Below are 20364 nucleotides of genomic sequence, written 5' to 3'. Positions count from 1 at the left end.
GGGTGTCATACGCATATGGGTCTTGCTGCATTATGTAAAACGATTAATTTAATTTTTTACATTATAGAATGGGGTGCCTTGAGATTACAATTCTGCACAGAGAGTGCATTGACTGAAATATGGTTGAGAAGCACTGTCCTAATGTGTTATCTTTTTTTTAACAGATAACGCTGATATTTTTCCATTGATAGAGGAGTCAGGGGTCCAAATGTTAAGCAGACTGCATTTTGATGCAAGAACCGCTATTCTTTTTTTATTTTTTTTATCAAAAAGGTGTTTGTTCAAACAAATTGTACAGACATTGCATTTGCATACATTTATAGTAATAGGGATAGATCCACGTACCTGGGCGCATTAATACGCCAGGCGCAGTGTATCCAAGTTACACTACGCCGCCGCAACTTATCTTTTTTTTCAAATCCACAAAGAATTTGCGCCGTAAGTTACGGCGGCGTAGTGTATCTTTGGCGGTGTAAGGGCGCGTAATTCAAATGGATGTAATGGGGGCGTGTTTTATGTTAATACGTCGTGACCCGACGTAAACAACGGTTTTTTTTAACTGCGCATGCGCCATCCGTGGGGGTATCCCAGTGCGCATGCTCGAAATTAACCCGGAAAAAGCCAATGCTTCCGACGTCATTCTACACAAATCCCTATTCACGAGCGACTTACGCAAACAACGTAAAAATTTCAAAATTGTACGCGGGAACGACGGCCATACTTAAACTTGAGTACGCCTCATAACAGCACCTTTAACTATACGCTAGAAAAAGCCAAACGAAAACGACGTAAAAAAATGCGCCGGCCGGACGTACGTTCGTGGATCGCCGTAAATAGCTAATTAGCATACTCGACGCGGATTTTGACGGAAACGCCACCTGGCGGCCGCCGAAAAATTGCATCTAAGATCCGACGGCGTACTAAGACGTACGCCTGTCGATCCCAGATGCCGTTGTATCTTGTTTTGTGGATAGAAAACAAAGATACGATGCGGGAAATTTTAAATTACGCCGGGGTATCAATAGATACGCCGGCGTAATCCATTTGTGGATCTGCCCCATAATGTACAGTCTTTCTAGCATCCTGCACAGTCATCCTATCCACTTAACCATCAGGTTTACAATACAGTAATACAATCATATTGCTTCTGTTGTTATCTGTCTGCAGCTTATTACGAAGGGCATTGCAATAGTCTGGACATCACCAACTCTTTAGAACATAGTCCAGGTATATCTAGCCATGTTGCCCATATTCTTTCGAATCTGCTGGGACTACCCCTGTGTTGATAAATATACATGCAAACCGAGCCATCTCTTGTGGTACCACGTCCTCCAAAACCCAAAGGATACAATGAATTGGGTCCAGGGGGGCGGTCGTCTGGAACCAAGAACTGCTTTCAAGTGGTCAGCAGTCTTGCTTAAAAACTATTTTTTTAATTAAAAAAAATTCCAGTATATAAAATACTTCATGCAATGGATTTAAAGTCTTGTAACAAGCACAATAGAAGTCTCTTCGTCATAACAAACCATTATAGCGAATTATAATAAAACTTCAGAGAGTGAATGTTGCAAAGAGTCACAGTAAATAGAACAACTTTTACCACTGATCTGGTTTATTAAAATAATAAGCTGCTGGATGTTTTACTGTACCTTTTTCAAGGTCATCCCCCACTGCTCCAGGTCCTTCTGTGCGGAAGAGTTCTGCAAACTGTGCCAACTCTTTCTTGTACTCCTCAATCTGATCTTTTGTTATCTATTAAATGGAAAAGAGCGTAAATAATCTTCCAGAAAAAGCAAAATTTTCAATATGAAGGTGAGTTTAAGAACATGGGGGGAAAGAACTCAAGCTAGTAAGAAGAAAGTTTAGAAGAAAGGCTCAAAAATATTATTTTAATAAAATGTTTGTGGGTGCTTTGAACAGCTTTTTCATAGAGGTTGTGAGTCAATCAATAGCATGTTTATACATGTTTGGCCGGGGAAAAAAATGCTAAAAAAAAAAAAAGGAAAAATCAATGGAGCAGTACTTTTCTCTGCCATTAGTCTTTTATGTTTCTTTAAGAATGCATCAAGACTAATGCCGCATACACACGACTGTGTGTAGGCCCCATCGGACATTTTCTGTCGGAACTTCCGACAACAAAAATTTGAGAGCTGGTACTCAAATTTTCTGACAACAAAATCCGTTCTCGTAAATTCCGATCGTGTGTGGACAATTCCGACGCACAAAATTCCACGCATTCCCTGAACCAAGTACAAGACGGAAGTGCTCGGTCTGATAAAACTAGCGCTCGTAATGGAGATAGCACATTCGTCACACTGTAACGGACTAAAAAGAGGCTGAAATGAGGCTGAAAAGCACAAATCTTCTCTCACCCAACTTCTACTAACACGACTGGTATTGGACTACTCTTTTCTAGTGCCGTTGTACGTTTGAACATTTGTGTGACCTTGTGTATGCAAGACAAGTTTCGTTGGAAATGTATCCACAGTTTTGTTGAAGGAATGTTTGATAGTCTGTACGCAGCATAAGGGTTCATTCAGCACACAAAAAGCATAGTAACACATGGCAATAGACAGTGAATCCACAGCAATGCACTTTATCATTTAAACCACAGTCCAATAACAGTTCACAATAGACAGAAGCAAATGCATTTAAAAAAACTGAGCAGGATCTCATAAGTAATGATCTGCCCAATGCAATGTTCTATCACAAAGAAATACTTTGACATACATGGGCATTGTGCTGTGAATGGGTCCTTATAATATACACTTGTATCCATAATGTGACTACATGCAATCGAACAATATGCAGCACAGGTTTGGCACACACCTGAGTAAATGTCTTTTTCACTCTTCCAAGGCTGTGATCCACCCGCTTTGATTCCAGGAACAAATCTTCCCAAATTTGCGTTATTTTCTCTGCCAAATTTTTCTCTTCTTCCTCAAACTAAATAAAGCATTACACAAAATGATGATTACATAATTTTTTTATTGTGTATTTCAGATGTTGCAACAATTCAGAATGGAAATTCTATAATATTGCAATAAATATCACAAAAGGTATTACGGAAACGGGAAAACAATGTCAATTTATATATGTTAACAAATCCATTTCCTCTTTGGGAAGTAAGAGTACAAGTGCTTCAATGGGAGATGACAACTTTAGCACTTGTTCAATTTAATCCTGCTAAACATTCACCTATTAAAAGATGCAGGAGTTGAACTAAAAGCTCTTTTTGGCCAAAGTTTTTTTTTGTCTGTGATAGAGTATAAAAGAGCCAGTTTTGTTGCTATTGGTTGATTTACTAAAACTCTTGTAAAGATGTGCATGTTAGCCAACCAGCTTCTAACTTCAGCTTGTTCAATTACACTTTGACAATAAAACCTGGAAGCTGATTGGTTTCTATGTGGAGCTGCACCCGATTTTGCACCAGTTTTAGTAAATCAACCCCTATGCATGTCACCAGTTTGAGAGATTTCCTTTCATTTCCTGTACTGGTGACATGGAGTCAGAGGGACAGCAGCAATTCTATCCAGAGGAGACAGACAAAATATAATTTTTTTAGAATATGAAAAGATTAGAACGTCTACGTTTTTTTTTACTTATTTTATTATATAGCATTGAAACAAGTTTAGATAACAGGGATTCAAACGTACTACCTGAACCACACAAAATATAAATATATAAAACTGTATTATATATGTTATATCAAGTCGCATAAATAAAAAAAAAACAGCAAAAACACACTAGTTTAAAACTTTACAGCATATCAGGGAAAACAAGAGCTTCAAAGTTTATCAGCCTTGATGAAGGTAAATTGATGGTATTAGCAAATCTTAAATTAGAGCAATTATTTAACCTCCCTGGCGGTATGATTATGTCAGATTTTAGCTGCTGAAAGCGGTACCATTATTTTGCATGGAAATTTGGCGTTTTATATTGTAGGCCTGTAATTCTTAGGAATAACTCACTTAAATCTGTCCAAACAAGAGTCTAGTAGACATCCCGGGTATGATAAAGTTTAAACAACAAAATAAATTATAATATAATAAATAACTATAAATAATTATAACAAATAATAACGTAATTATAATAAAAAATATTCAATAATGTAATCAAATCAAAAACACTGAAATTTGCTCAGTTGCAGAATTTTCGCTGTCATTACTTTTATTGTTTGATGATGATTTTCCCCATAAATCGCTATCGCTCAATTCTGAAAGTGACTACAACGTTTTGGTTGCTATGGACAATCTCCAGTTTCCAGGCAGAAAGAAAAGTTTTTATTATATAAAAGTGCATGTAGGACACTGGGCAGACCACTAGGGACAAGGGGGGTGTGTAATTATTTCATATAGTACTAAAATCTGTAAGATTACTGTATGTATTGTGTGTATTTACTTTTTTGAATTTGGCGCCGATCTCCGCCCCTGTGCATCGTAACGTCGCAGGGAACGGAGCTTGGCGGGAAACACAGGCACTGTGAATCGAGCGAGGAGGACACTGCTCGATCACACAGCGGGGAGGCATCGCAGGATCCAGGGACAAGTTAAGTAACCTGTGCCTGTGGATACTGCGATGCGATCCCGAGTCTGGCTCGGGGTTACCGCTTTTGGTGCTAAAAATTCCACCCCGAGCCAGACTCGGGAATACCGCTGAGGGGGTTAATATTTAGTGTAAATGTAATGTGAAATTTATCAATGTAAAATGTATCCTACTATAAACATTAGAGCTACACGATTCTGGGAAAAATGAGAATCACTTTTTCTTTTGCTTAGAACAAAGATCATGTTTCTCTCACGATTCTCGTGGTGTAACATAATTTTTCACATTATACAAAAAAATTGGGGTTTATTTACTGTTTTTTTTATTTATTATTTATTAAAGTGTATTTTTTTTCCAGAAAAAATTGCATTTGAAAGACTGCTGTGCAAATACAGTGTGACATAATATATTGCAACAACCACCATTTTATTCTCTAGGCTCTCTGCTAAAAAAAAATATATCTAATGTTTGCAGGCTCAAAGTAATTTTCTAGCAAAAAAATTGGATTTTAACTTGAAACCAACAAGTGTCAGAAAAAGATATTGGGCCAGATTCACAGAAGAGATACGATGGCGTTTCTCTGAAACGCCGTCGTATCTCTCAGAGTATCTATGCGACTGATTCATAGAATCAGTTACGCATAGCCCTTAGATCCGACAAGTGTAATTGTCTTACACTGTCGGATCTTAGGATGCAGTACCTCGGCCGCCGCTGGGTGGAGTTCGCATCGTATTCCAGCGTCGGGTATGCAAATGAGGTTTTACGCCGATCCACGACGTTTTTTTGCGTTCGTTACGTCATTGCTAGTCTAGTTTCCCGTCGCAAAGTTAGTCGTCGTTTTACCTGCCCTAACTTTACACAGCCCATGTTAAAGTATGGCCGTCGTTCCCGCGTCGAATTTCAATTTTTTTTTTCTTGCGTAAGACGTCCGGGAATACGAAAGTACGCTACGCACGTCGCCGTTCGAAAAAATTACGTCACTTCGCGCAAAGCACGGCGGGAATTTCAAAACGGAGCATGCGCAGTAGGTCTGGCGCGGGAGCGCACCTAATTTAAATGGCACACGCCCCTTTGAATTACGCGGGCTTACGCCGGAGGCCGCCGGCGTAAGTTTTCACGCAAGTGCTTGGTGAATCAGTCACTTGCGATTAAAACTTGCGGCGGTGTAATGTATATACGATACGTTACGCCGCCGCGATTCTACGTGAATCTGGCCCTTAGTCTTTAACCACTTAAGGACCGGGCCTATTTCTAATGCCACGTATACACGGTCGTTTTTTGTCTTGTAAAAAAACCTTGTTTTTTCTCATTAAAAAAAAAGAAGTTTTTCAAACTTCATTTTAAAAAACAACGTTGCCTACACACCATAGTTTTTTCAAAATGCTCTTGTTTCAAGCTTGCGTCATAACTTGCTTCGGAGCATGCGCGGGTTTAAAAACGTTGTTTTAAACGTCGTTTTAGCCCACACACGATCATTTTTTATGACACAAAAATGACATTTTGAAAAACGACATAAAAAATTGAAGCATGTTAAATGACGTTTTTTAAAACGTTGTTTTATTACATCACAAAAAACGACCGTGTGTACGCGGCATCAGACCCTAGAGAATAAAATGGCGGTCGCTGAAATACTTTCTTTCACACTGTATTTGCGCAGCGGTCTTCCAAGCGCACTTTTATTGGAAAAGAAAATAAGACAACAGTAAAGTTATCCCAATTTTTTTTTATATTGTGAAAGATAATGGTACGCCGAGTAAATTGATACCCCACATGTCACGCTTCAAAATTGTACCCTCTCGTGGAATGGTGATAAACTTTTACCCTTAAAAAAAGGGTGGCCCTCTCCCGCCCCCAATAAAAGTGATCTTGCGGCGAATCCGCCGCAGAGACCACTTTTATCTGAAAAAGGACCGCCCGCTGAAGAAGAGGATACCAGGGTTATGGAAGTTATCTGCTGCCATAACAATGGTATTCCTCTTCAAACAGCCGCTGCATAATGACGGCGGGCAGTTCGTAAGTGGTTAAACGTCCCTCATTTACAGACCGAAGTTCATTCCTTTGATTCAAAGAACAAAACTTTACAATGTTTCTAGTTAGCTCAGTGGGACTCTACATAGAAGCGGGAAAATGCATTGTTAAGATCGCGAGGGGGGAAAGAATTGTGATCTTGATTCTTAATGTTTAATTGTGCAGCTCTAATAGACAAAACGTTTAATTCAATCTGCCAGCTCTAATCCATATACTGTACATGCCATACACAGTCTACAGTCATGATACAAAAAAATTATCTGACAAAGTAGATGATGCATTGATAGATGTTAATGAGGTTATATTGCAATGAGTAGAAAGCAAGCAATGGCTAATTATGTAAGAAAGAAAAGCCATTAACAAATAGAGAACTGCTGGGGTCACACAAGCAAAGGAAAAAAGCTTACAATCTAAGATTAAAAACTTAACAAAAATCTAATTTTGTGTATATTTTAATGCAAATAGAAAATTGCAGAAAAAAATATATATAGCAAAGGAGGTTAGGGGAGGAAGACATCAAAATAGATACTGTCACCTTGCTCATTCAGGGTAAAGAGACAGTGTCCATGTATATATCCCTGACCAACTGGTCTCAAGTGATCCCCTGCTGCCACTAACATAGCCAGTGTTTGAGCCTAGAAGGATCAGTGACATCATCCCCTTGTCATGTGTACTGCATTGTGGTAGGATGTCACATATTCCCCCGTACTTGGAAGGACTGGCTGTTTTGCGTCAGCTGCAATGGAGGAAAGAGCATGGGGGATCACTGGAGAGGCAAGTATCAGGGGCTTTTACACAGCAGCGTTGCCAACCATCAGTATGTTTACTGGCAGTCAGTAAAAAACAGGCACTTTTCAGTAAATGGCAGTGACAGGAAATGGTTGCAGTAAAAAAATATGGTTGTGACCCTCGGTTCGTAACTGTGCATGCGGAGCTAGCTATGACCATCCGAGTGCCTGCTAAAGTGTGTTCGGGCGGCACTGGTGGAGGGCGGATCTGGCAGAAGCAGTGCCTGAGCATCATGTGATGTCATGGTACAAGGGAGCCGAGCACAGTAGCCCGGAGCCTCTTGTGCGGGTCTGTGGGATGGGAGCAAGGCAAGCCAAGAGCAGGACTGTCAGTGCGGTTTGGACTGGAATAGAGTGAAGGGGCCACCTGGCGTGGAGAGAGACGGTCACTGTGACTCAGGAGGGGACATGTCATGTTAGAGAGGTGTCTTCATCATCTGTGCTGCTGTACACTGCTGTCGGTGTTGCTTTGAGAGTCAATTTCATGTGTGAGTGCCTGCCCATTCTAATGTCTTACCCTCCTGCGTCCTGTCCCTGAGCTATTTAGTTACAATATCGAAAATAAAATAAGAAAAATGCTTTTTGCCTTAATATCTACCTTAAATCATATTGCAAAATGCATATTGTACTTGTTTGTGCCCTAAATACTGAAATTTGCCCCTAAAACCGTAGTTTTGTAACTATTGGAAATGGCAGTAAAAACTTGGCTGTGCCAGAACATTTTTGGTGTCGTGTCAGTAAATTTCAATCTGGTGGGTTGGCAACACTGTTACACAGACGCTGTCACATTGCCCTGAAGGGACAAAGTGACAGCATCTCTTTATGTGATAAAAAGAAAACGTGTCTTTTTAAAGAATATCTAAACTCAAATACAGCTTATTGCAGCTTACAAATCCTTATCAGATGGCTGTATTGGGTTTAATTTCCAGGCTAAGAATATTTTCAGCAAATGCACAATAAAACTGTGAGATGAAATGAAAGAAGTCTTCTTTTATCTTTCTTCTATAACTACTAAACCCATCAGCCTCCATGTAATGGAGATGATTAAAATGGCTAGAGGAGCATGTTTGAAGACAAGCCTGGGTAGTAATCATGGCTCCCTCCACAGATAGAGTGGAGGAGTGAGGCCCCGTACACACGTCCGAGAAACTCGAGGGGCAAAACACATCGTTTTGCTCGTCGAGTTCCTTGTGAAGCCGCCGAGGGTCTCGGCGAGCCAACTTTTCCCATTGACTAACGAGGAAATAGAGAACATGTTCTCTATTTGGCCCGACAAGATCCTCGTCGGTTTCCTCGGCGAAAAGTGTACACACAACCGGTTTTCTCGGCAGAATACGACTCCAATCGAGTTTCTGGCTGAATTCTGCCGAGAAAACAGGTCGTGTGTACGGGACATCAGAGTAGAGACCCAGGAACAGGAAGTGTGTTATTTGCAGAATTACCAGGTGAAAATAAGAAGAAAATATCCACTTTGTCTGAGGACTGTAAAGATGCAATATATTATATTTGTGTTTTTAGGTTTAGATATACTTTAAGTGTTATGTGTGGGTGCAAAAAAATGTGCTTTAAAATGCACCAAGCTAGAAATGTGTATGTATTGCTGCAGACTTTACTCACCTCAATATTATACATAGCCAGAGTTCTATACCTCTCTTGGATGTCTCGATATCTCATTTCTGCCACTAAGGACATATCTCTTATATTTGCAATGGTGGCCAGGACAAACTTGAGATCTTCAAGTGTGTCTGGAGTTTGTATTAAATTTAACGATAGTTTCTACAATAAAAAAATCAATAGGAAATAAACAGAAATTTAAATATAAGCCATATGTTCTAATGGAAATGCCATCTAAATTATACAGTTTTTTTTTTTTTTTATATTGTATATTTCGGACCTAAGCAATATTACTACTCAAAAGAACCAAGCAAAACACAATACAGGTCATAGAACAGAGAAAACAGCTAATATTTTTTTAGGCCTTGCACTTTTAGAATGGAACCAAGATCAGCTGAATGATACTTGGGGTCAAGACAATGAAGGGACTGTGTCACATGGGACCCAAATGCCTATAGCAGTGATGGCGAACCTTGGCACCCCAGATGTTTTTGAACTTCATTTCCCATGATGCTCCTCTACACTGCAGAGTGCATGAGCATCATGGAAAGTGTAGTTTCAAAACATCTGGGGTGCCAAGGTTCGCCATTATTGGCCTACAGGATCTGATTATAGAGGTACCATACGCAAAGACTTCTGATTAATCCTATAGGAACAAGCAAAACCCTCAAACAATTTCAGTTTAATGCTCCATATGTGATCAGTTTTCTAAACATCTACACCCAAAAGCATACTGGTATTCATAAAAAAAAAAAAACACTGAATAGGCCTTTTTAAAATTAAGGCTTTAGAGGGTTAATTCATCTTTTCCAGAAAACTGCTTATGCAGATAAGGAGTTTCTGTAGTTATAAACAAACTGTGCAGCTTTGTCTAAAAAGTTTAAAAATGCTCTTGCTGTAGATGTAGGCAATTTACATACCTCCTGAAGCCTGACTGGAATACTTCCAGGATGTTGCTAAGTGAGGCCTAGTCAATACTGCTCACCCCAACCATCACAGGAGTGAGCTCTAAAAGACTCAGAGCTACTGTATCAGGTGAGGGAAAGAGCATGTGAAGCGGGTTTGATTTAGAGAAAAGCTAACTCTTGTGATGGTGAAAATGAGCAGTAAGAGGCCTCTCTAGCAACGTCCTAGAAGTATTCCAGCTAGGCTTCATGAAGTATGTAAATGGCCTACACCTATTGCAAGAGCATTATTTAACTTTTGCCAGAGCTGCATAGTTGGCTTTTATCTACAGACACCCCTTACCTGTATAGGCAGTGTTTTGGTCAAGGTGAACTAACCCTTTAAAAGCTCCACTACAAAACTATGTAGGCTACCGTTATTGACAATTCTTCTTCTGCAGGTGCAGGTTACTGAATGCAATGTTAAACCAAACGACTTCAGAACTTCAGGTTCCAAGTATGCAGGGAACTCTGACTTTACTCTGATGCCGGGTTGACACGGGCCATAAATCGGCTGAAAATAGTCGGTTCAGCAGGAAACGGCAGACCTTTGGCCTGTGTGTACAGCTTCCTGTCTGACAAAACCTAGCATCCCTTCAGCATCCTGGGGGGGGGGGGGGGGGTGTCACTGTGAGAACACAATAGCAAAGCAGGGGAGATTACTTGTGTAACTACAGTGATCTGTCAGGTTTGTTTCATTCAGCCTGCTGGGTGTACCAGGTTTGAGAAGACTGATCTACATGCTTGATCTGGGTAAGTGTTTAGAAAGTATTGAAGATAAAGAAAGCTCAGCAATGGCAGCTTTCATATTTATTCGGTAATGATTTCCTTAAAGCATTCATAAGGAGGCCCTGAAAGGTGCATGCATGTACCTGTGTAAAAGATAGTACATCTACAAAACATACCTCCAGCTCATCTCTGAGGCTGTAGAGTTCTTCCCGTGCAGACTCATTTAGCAGGTGACCCAGTGAATTTACCCATGTCCTTGCATTTTCCTGCACTGTGAAAGCTAAAGGACCCAGATAAAGTCTAATACATTGTTCATCTTTAATTAAAGGCTGCTGGGTAACCTCTAGAGCTAGCCTGCTGTAAAACTGCAATTTTTCATCATAGATGACACAGGAAGGCTTTTTGGCAGCAAATTTCTCCAGGACAATGGCTTTATCCAACTTCCACAAAGGCCTGTATCTCTTCCATCTGTTCAGGTACTTGGTGAGGGAAGTGAGCAGCTTGTGCATGTTCTGACTGATCATGACTGCTTGTTCTATGATTTGAGAGATCTGATATATTTCACTGTAGAAACTGTAGACAATTGGCTCATCCTCTTCTGCTTTTTGAGGAGGGCAGAGAATGCATGTTCCATGCATCCAGCGTACAAAATTCTGAAAGCAGAGTATGTTGCTGTTAGAAAATATTGTAACATACTCATGTACATGTACTGTTTTAAAGCAGAACGCCAGCAAAAACTACAAAGATAAAAATGAAGCCCATTAAAAGTTTAAAAAAACAAAACTAGCTTTTGTTGCAATATTCATTTTCAATCCTGAGGTTTCGCTGCAGTATTTTTTATCGTCTGCTAGATGTCATGATGGCCAGCAATCATTCAATTTACTTCTGAGAAGTAAGAGAAGGAGATCGTCCTGGACCAAACCTAGTCTGTGACTGGACAGTGAAAGGAAAAGCAGCACAGTGATGAGTTCATCCCTCTGTCACTCTGCTTTCGCTTCCTATCGCCATGCTCCTTATCATGACATGTTTTCATACCTGCCTATAGTAAAGCCTTTAACAGGAATGCAAAATGGGATAAAATATAAAAGGAGAAATGTGCAGACCCTCAGGAAATATTTAAACTCACTTCAGTGCTCTGAATAATGCTATTCAATCGTGGCCTGTTTTATCAAAAGTGTCTGCTTCTCACTTTCCCTTAAACAAGAGCTACTAAAATGTAATGTTTTATTTCGCAATTCATATAATACTGTAATATACATGTTAACATATTACAGCTACATCAAATCTAAATATTGAATGGTAATTTGTACACTTGATACAATTCAGTTTTTAACCTTCCAGAGTGTTACCTGGCAATATACTGGACAAACCATTACAAAATGGACCCCGAAAGGCAATCACATGACTTTCTTCCTTGCCTCTCATGTCTTTGCCATAAGAGGGTGGCAGCCTTTAACAAGAATCTACTTTTAAAGATAAAAATATACTTGCTTTGGGTAAATTTTCATTTACATTTTTTTAAGATGGTACCATTTTAAACAGATGTTCTATGCCCCTTTTGCCATCTGTATAAAATCTATAACTTACAAATAAACATTTAATACAGGATGCATCCATAAAACTGCTAACCCTGGGTTCTTCAAAGGCAGAGTATAGCAAAAGTTGTCCCGCTCTCTTTCTCTGAATGAAAACATGTAAGGCCACTTATGAACAAACCTGAAAGGAATAGAGAATGAGTCACATCTCTGACTCATTGAGCTGTGTGTAAAGATTTTTCTTTTTTCAGCACAGCAATGAACGATAGCTTGGTAGACAGTGAACCTAGAGCTTTACCTCTTATTTGGAAATGTTTTTTTTGTTTTATTCATATATTGCATATATTTATATTTATATTTAAAATCCTTCATATTTACCATATCTGATGAGAAAAGGTTATATATCATAGTCCTGAACATAAGATATTCTCTTATCTCACTAGAGGAATTTATAAACAAGAGTAGAGAAAATTTTACAGGCTACACAAGGGGAATTGTTTATATGACCTTATACACAATTAGTTAACAAGGAATAAACCTCTTTTTTTGTGGGGGTTTGGCCTTACCTTTGTGGTCTCCAGACATCCTTTGTAGCACTGTGCAATCAGCTTGAAAATTTCATTGAAATTAGGATGTAATATAATTTCTGGTGCAGAGAGAATTGTTTCAACTTGAAAGAGTGGAGTTTTCCCAATAATAGCAGCATTAAAGGCTTGGAAATTTCTGGAGAAAACAATATAACATTTAAAGTGTATTCAGTGCAGTATGCAGGTAAAATATTTCATACATTTACAAAGACTAAAATATTTAACATTATGATAGGCTTTGCTGTATAGTCTGCTTCTGTGCCCCTATTTGAGCTTTTGAGGGCTCACTCATGAGTGGTATGACATCTGGCAATATTAAACCAAGGGATAACCAACAGGTTGGAAGATCAGTATGACACCCACTCATCTCCAACACACACTGCCACCTTTCCTGATTTGGAATATTTTAAGTTCAGTCTCCCAAAACATTTATAGTCTCCCAGGCTCATTCATAAAGTTACATAAGATCATTAGCATAAACAAAGGTATATATTTTATATTCACAAGTACAAAACAACAGCTAACCTGGTATTGTCCATAGAGAAAAGATATATTTACATCTTAGTTACATAGTTAGTCAGGTTGAAAAAAGACACAAGTCCATCTAGTTCAACCATAAAAAACATTAGTGTTTTAGAGCAGTGTGTTAAAAAAAAAGGGATTTTTATTAACAGCTTACCTGTAAAATCCTTTTCTTGTAGTACATCACGGGACACAGAGCAGCATAGCCATTACATATGGGTTATATAGTGTACCTTCAGGTGATGGACACTGGCACTCTCCGACAGGAAGTTCCCTCCCTATATAACCCCCACCCATAGTGGGAGTACCTCAGTTTTGTAGCAAGCAATATGCATCCCAAAATTCCCCATAAGAGGGGTGGGAGCTCTGTGTCCCGTGATGTACTACAAGAAAAGGATTTTACAGGTAAGCTGTTAATAAAAATCCCTTTTTCTTTATCGTACATCACGGGACACAGAGCAGCATAGCCATTACATATGGGATGTCCCCAAGCAATGCTCTATGAGGGGAGGGAGACAACCAGAAAAAACCAAACAAGAGGTGCCACCGGACAAGAGGAGATTAAACTGCGGCCCGCAGAACCGCCTGCCCAAAGGCTGAATCAGCGTTCCTCCTAACGTCCATTTGATAAAATTTTGCAAATGTGTGGACAGATGACCAGGTTGCTGCCCTGCAGACCTGAGCCATAGGGACCTGGTGATACGCTGCCCAAGAGGCACTTATAGCTCTAGTGGAATGAGCCTTAACCGATAAGGGTGGACTCTTCCCCTTCAGGCCATAGGCCTGAATAATCGTCTGCCTAATCCACTTAGCAATAGTGGCCTTAGACGCTGCCTGGCCCTTCTTGGGCCCTTCCGGCAGAATGAATAAGACGTCCGTCTTACGAATCTGGGCTGTAGCTTCCAAGTAAATCTTTACAGCTCTAACTACATCCAAGGAATGTAGTAACCTCTCTTCCTTAGAAGAAGGCTTTGGAAAAAATGATGGAAGAATCACATCTTGATTAAGGTGAAAATTTGATACCACCTTAGGCAGGAAGGACGGAAGCGGCCGCAAAACGACCCTGTCCTTATGCAATAATAAATAAGGTGCCTTACATGACAAGGCTGCCAACTCCGACACCCTTCTGGCGGATGCCATGGCCACCAGAAACACTAGTTTCCTAGTCAAAAGGACCAAAGGGATCACGGACAAGGGCTCAAAGGGCTGGCTTTGCAAGGCCGATAGAACCAAATTTAGATCCCAAGGATACAGGGGAGCTTTAATCGGGGGATTCACCCGAATAACACCTTGTAAAAAGGATTTCATTAAGGAATGGGCAGCCAACGATCTCTGGAAGAAGACCGACAAGGCAGACACCTGCCCCTTGATTGTGCCGACCGCCAAACCTTTTTCCACTCCCAACTGTAAAAACTCCAGGATTCTCCCAATAGTATATTTGCGGGGATCCCATTTCCTGGTTTCACACCAGGTAATATAGGCCTTCCACACCCTATAGTATATTAACCTGGAAACTGGTTTTCTTGCGTTTATAAGGGTAGAAACGACCTGCCCTGAAAGGCCTCTGTTTCTGAGAATCAGGGACTCAGCCGCCAGGCCGTTAAATTTAGGGCCTGTAAGGCAGGGTGGTAGAATGGCCCTTGTGAGAGGAGGTCCGGACGTAGAGGGAGGACCCAAGGCTCCTCTACGGTCATCCTTTTTATCAAGGAGTACCAAGGTCTTCGGGGCCACGCTGGGGCCACTAGAATCGCTGGCTTGCGTTCCCTTTGAATTCTGTGAAGAAGACGGGGTAGCATCCGTATTGGAGGGAAGGCATAGATTAGCGCAAACTGATGCCAAGGACACACCAAGGCATCTGTCCCGCAGGCCAATGGATCCCTCGTTCGAGAGACAAAGTTTGCTACTTTGGCATTGAATCTGGACGCCATAATGTCCACCTCCGGAGTACCCCACTTCCGGCAAATGACCTGGAACACTTCGGGATGGAGGGACCACTCCCCTGGGGACATCTGTTGGCGGCTGAGGAAGTCTGCTTGCCAATTGTCCACCCCGGGGATAAAGATAGCTGAGATGCAGGGGACATGGGCTTCTGCCCATGAAAAGATCCGATCTACCTCCCTTTGGGCTGCCTGACTCCTGGTGCCACCCTGGTGGTTTATATAAGCTACGGCAGTGGCATTGTCGGATTGTACCCTTACTGGGGAGCCCTGCAGAACCTCCGTCCAGCCCAAAAGAGCCAACCGAGCTGCTCGGATCTCTAAGACATTTATGGGTAGGGCTGATTCTGCCCTTGACCATTTCCCCTGTAGGGTTAAATCGTCTAGGACTGCACCCCAACCTGATAGGCTGGCGTCCGTGGTTACTATCCTCCATGAGGGGGGATTGAACGATCTTCCTTTCAGAAGATTTTTTGTGACTAGCCACCAACACAGGCTCTGCCTTACCGCATAGGGAAGGGAAATGGGAAGATCCAAGGCCTGGAGTCTTTTGTCCCAGGCCGTGAGAATTGCTCTCTGTAGCCTCCGAGAATGGATCTGGGCATAGGGCACTGCCTCGAAGGTGGCCACTAGCTTTCCCAACAGGCGCATGCAGAGGCGTATAGATGGCCTTGTGCTGCTTAGGACTATGTGGATTAACTCCCTTATCGAGTCCACTCTGGACTGGGGCAGGAAGATCCGTTGTTGTCTTGTATCTAAAATCAGACCTAGATACTCCAACCTTCTTGTGGGCTGTAAAGCCGATTTGTCCCGGTTTAGAACCCAACCCAGGGACTCTAGGCAGTTTACTGCTAGCAACACTGCCCGATTTAGACCGGCCGCTGAGTGGTCGACTACCAGAAGATCGTCTAGGTAGGCCATGATCAGAATGCCCTGTTCCCTTAGGATGGCTAATACGGGGGCCAGGATCTTCGTAAAAACCCGAGGGGCCGTGGCTAGTCCGAACGGAAGAGCCACGAACTGATAATGCCGATAGTTTAGGGCAAAACGCAGATACCTGTAATGGCCTGGGAAAATCGGAACGTGCAGGTATGCGTCCTTTATATCGATGGAGGCCAAGAACTCCTTTCCTTGGAGGGCGGCCACCACCGAACGAATGGACTCCATTCGAAAAGACCGGACTCTTAAAAAGCGGTTTAATAACTTTAGGTCCAGAATAGGCCTGACGTCGCCGTTTGGCTTCGGGACAACGAAGAGGTTTGAGTAAAACCCTTGTCCTTGCTCCCCTGCTGGTACTTCCATAATCACTCCTTGAGATAGGAGTCGCTCTAGGGCGGACAGAAGCGATGCCTGTCTCTGAGGGTCGCCTGGAAGTCTTGACGTTTGAAAGTGAGGAGGGGGGAACTCCCGAAACTCCAGCTTGTACCCCTGAGTTACTGAGGACAGAACCCATTGGTCGGTAACTTGGGCCCCCCACAACTCCGAGAACAACCGGAGTCTTCCCCCCACTCGAGAGAGTGGGGGCGCCCCTTCACAAGGCTGCCTTAGGGGCAGCCTTAACCGGCTTACGGTTCCAGGGTCTCTTGTTCCCTGCAGCTTGCCCCTGGGGCCTGTTTGCAGCTGCGCGTCCAGGAGGCCGTCGATACTGCCTAGAGAATGAGGGCCCTGGAACTGGAGAGGTTGGGCGCTTAAAAGAGGGACCTCGGAACCTTTTCTTAACCGGCAAAAGGGTGCTCTTACCACTAGAGATCTTTTGAATATATTTGTCAAGATCTTCTCCAAACAATCTCTCTCCTTGAAAGGAGAATCCTGTAAGGAGTTTTTTGCAGGGGGTTTCTGCAGACCAGTTCTTTAACCAAAGTAATCTTCTCATGTGAACCAAATACAGGGATAGGCGGGACGCCTGTTGGATTGAATCCTTGATAGCGTCTACCGCGAAACATAAAGCTCTAGGTAGATCGGCTAAGTCCTGAGCCTGTTGAGCCGGAAGGTCCTTTAGGGCCTGCTTGGCCTGGTCTTTTAAAGCCTGGCAGACGCCAATGGCAGCTACAGCTGGCTGGACCACTGCCCCCGCTGTGGCAAAGGATGCCTTCAGTAAGGTCTCAAGCCTTTTATCCACAGGATCTTTGAACATGTGAATATTGTCCACCGGACACGTCAACGCTTTATTGACACATGATATGGCTGCGTCAACAGTGGGGACAGCCCATTTCCTTGAAAACTCCTCCTCTAAAGGGTACATAACTGCGAACCTTTTAGGAGGCAAAAAAATCCTGTCTGGCTTAACCCAGTCCTGAAATATCAGGTCCTTTAATAAAGGATGGACCGGGAACACCAGGTTGGCTTGGGGCGCTTTTAGGGAGCCCAATGAGGACACAGCGGAGGCCAGAGGCTGAGGCAAAGGCATTTTAAAAGCTGACCGCACCATATCCGTTAAGGACTGGACCCACAATTTTTCTGCGTGAGAAGCTGAAAAAGGTTCTTCTATAGTAGAATCTTCAGAACCTAAATGGTCCAGGTGATCCTCAGCCTGGTCTCCTGTATCTTCCAATTCCTCAGTGGAAAGGACATCTTCCTCAGGAGATTCAAACCTGGGAGACGGGGACCTAGCCCGCTTCTTCCCGGATAAAGAGGCCGTAATAAGAGCGGCCATCCTTTTTTCAAATCCACCCAAGGTGGAGGCTAACATCTCTTCCGTTACATAGGAAGGAGTTGGTTGAATAGGGCCCGCCATAGCACCTAGCAACCCCGATGGCTCACCCAGGGCAGCAACCTCCGGATCCTCCGGGGAGGTAGGGGCAGGTGGATTCTGGGAAATATCCTCCGAGCCCGATGGGGAACCCTTCGGCTTTTTAACACCTTTAGCATTTTTAGCGTTCCCTGCACCCTTAGGAGCCATAATACACAAATCTGAGATACTCCGCTAATATACAACTAACTGTAATAGCTGGAGAAAAACACACATTTAAATAAATGAGGAAAAAAATTAGGCTAGGGTAATGTTAGACAGAAAACTAAACTTCCCAAAACCTAACAAGAGATAGCAATATTGAGCCCCAAGGGCTTAATCATATCCAAATATTGCTTCCCTTAATGCTGGGCTAAGAGAGTACCAAATGCTAAGTACTCTGACTGCTACTTAGTACACCGGCTTTTCAGAGAAAATATGAGCTTAAACAGCTCTTTAGCAAGGTGTGTACAAAAAAACGGCCACTAGGTGTCACTGTGTCAGCATAACATAGGCAAACCTATCCTGCTCAGCTCAGCATCGCTGCTCCGTGTCCCTTCACAGCCTTCAGCAAACTGACAGGCTAAATAGAGTTTTCCCTCTGATGTACAGAGGGGAGGGAACTCCCTGGGCGTCCCCCGCCCCTCCACGCAGCGTCGGCGCCTATAACAGTGCGCGCGCACGCGCGCGCGCGCGCGCGCTCCCGACGCCGCTCTGCAGGAAGCAGGAAGCAGAATCCATGTGGGGAGAGGAGCCCGGGAGCTGCTGGAGACACACAGACATCAGGAAGTAAGTAATTTAAACCTGACATGCTCCCCTTTACATTTCATGGAGCAAAAACACCTTGTAGCAGCAGCAGCAGTCTATTAGCCCAGCCAGAGGAACAGTATACCTGGGTGTTTGAGCCATCCAGTCATGCAGACTTTGTGGTTTCTCTTTAGCCCATGCACAGAGGCATAAAAAAAGGCTTTTCCCCAGAGTCCCCTGTGGGGAGCCCACTGACAAACCAAGTTCCGTAGGCCCCCCGCTTACCTTTCCACGCCGCAGGGTATTGCTCATGCAAGAGGCCCAATCTTCCCCCTTCACCGTGGGTATGGTCATAGACCTTCAGGGACCGGGGTCCAAGTCAGGAACACCACACACCTGGACCTATACAGCACTACTGGCAGCAGGTATCCATAGGTTAAAAAACCCAGTCCTGGAACCCAGAGTCCAGCCCTCCAAGGAGAGGCATTATAGGCAAAACCCCATCCACGAATTGGGGCCCGGGTACCGTCCACTTTGGCTATGAAGCACCTTGGACGGATCCGGTCGGCTGGCCCTGGTCCCAAGGACAAACTGCAGGCACAACCTTCAACGTGCACCAACACCTAAGACACTGGCGAAAAAACTGAGGTACTCCCACTATGGGTGGGGGTTATATAGGGAGGGAACTTCCTGTCGGAGAGTGCCAGTGTCCATCACCTGAAGGTACACTATATAACCCATATGTAATGGCTATGCTGCTCTGTGTCCCGTGATGTACGATAAAGAAAATAGGATTTATGTCCATGGACGGACACAGCCTTCTCAAGTCTTGACTTATGGGTTATGTTCCGTCTAATAGGATAGGACTAGGCAGAACATGTTAGATATTTAAATATATGTTACTTTAACAGAGTTGAAAAGCCCCGCCCAGGGGGGCGGTCCCTCCAGTCATAACCCCTCACTGTGCAGTCAGCAACTCAGTTCGTCAACAAGCAGTACAAACCTAAAAGGAGGGGTGGGTGCTATGTCGGTCCATGGACGACAGAGAAAAGGATTTTACGGTGAGTACAAAAATCCTATTTTCTCTTTTTGTCCATGGACGGACACAGCCTTCTCAAGTCTTGACATATGGGAAGTCCCCAAGCAGTGTCAAAAAACGAGTGGTGGGCACAGCTTTTAAAAAACGAACTTCACCCAAACAAGCAGAGCTCCACAACAGAGGAGGTGCAACCTAAAACAGCCGCCTGCAAAACCTTGCAGCCGAAAGAAGCATCCAAAGATGCACTCACATCAGCCTTGTAAAATTTGGAGAAAGTGTGAACGTATGACCAAGTCGCCGCCTTACACACCTGTGAGACAGACGCTTGATGTCGGACAGCCCAGGAGACACCAATTGCCCTGGTCGAGTGCGCCGTGACAGGTAAGGGAGGTGCCCGCCCCTTAAGGGTGGAGGCCTGAAAGACGGTCTGCCTGATCTACGAGAAATGGTGGCCGTCGAGACCGCCAGGCCCTTCTGCGGACCAGACTTTGCCACAAACAGTGAGTGTGACCTCCGGAAAGGGGGCGTAGCAGACAGGTACATCCGCAGAGCACATCCTTAGGAGGCGACGGCCGAGGACACAAGGAAGAAAGAACAATGTCCTCATTCAAGTGAAAAGCT

The 20364-nt window shown here is 43.1% G+C and overlaps 1 protein-coding gene across 1 annotated transcript in view; it reads right to left on the bottom strand.

Annotated features, from left to right (window-relative positions):
• DNAH10 (dynein axonemal heavy chain 10) overlaps positions 1-20364 on the bottom strand; it is a 278707-nt gene that overhangs the window by 158133 nt on the left and 100210 nt on the right. The window contains exons 17-21 of the mRNA XM_040347338.1: positions 12750-12906; positions 10825-11301; positions 8979-9137; positions 2830-2946; positions 1650-1752 (exon numbers count right to left, since the gene is read on the bottom strand). Of these exons, the coding sequence (XP_040203272.1) occupies positions 1650-1752; positions 2830-2946; positions 8979-9137; positions 10825-11301; positions 12750-12906 (1013 nt within the window). The remainder of the gene's footprint in view (positions 1-1649; positions 1753-2829; positions 2947-8978; positions 9138-10824; positions 11302-12749; positions 12907-20364) is intronic.

This window comes from Rana temporaria, chromosome 1 (assembly GCF_905171775.1).
Source record: "Rana temporaria chromosome 1, aRanTem1.1, whole genome shotgun sequence".
Classification (NCBI taxonomy): Eukaryota; Metazoa; Chordata; class Amphibia; order Anura; family Ranidae; genus Rana; species Rana temporaria.
The sequence above is the reverse complement of the archived record's forward strand: the minus strand, read 5'-3'. Positions and strand labels throughout refer to the sequence as shown.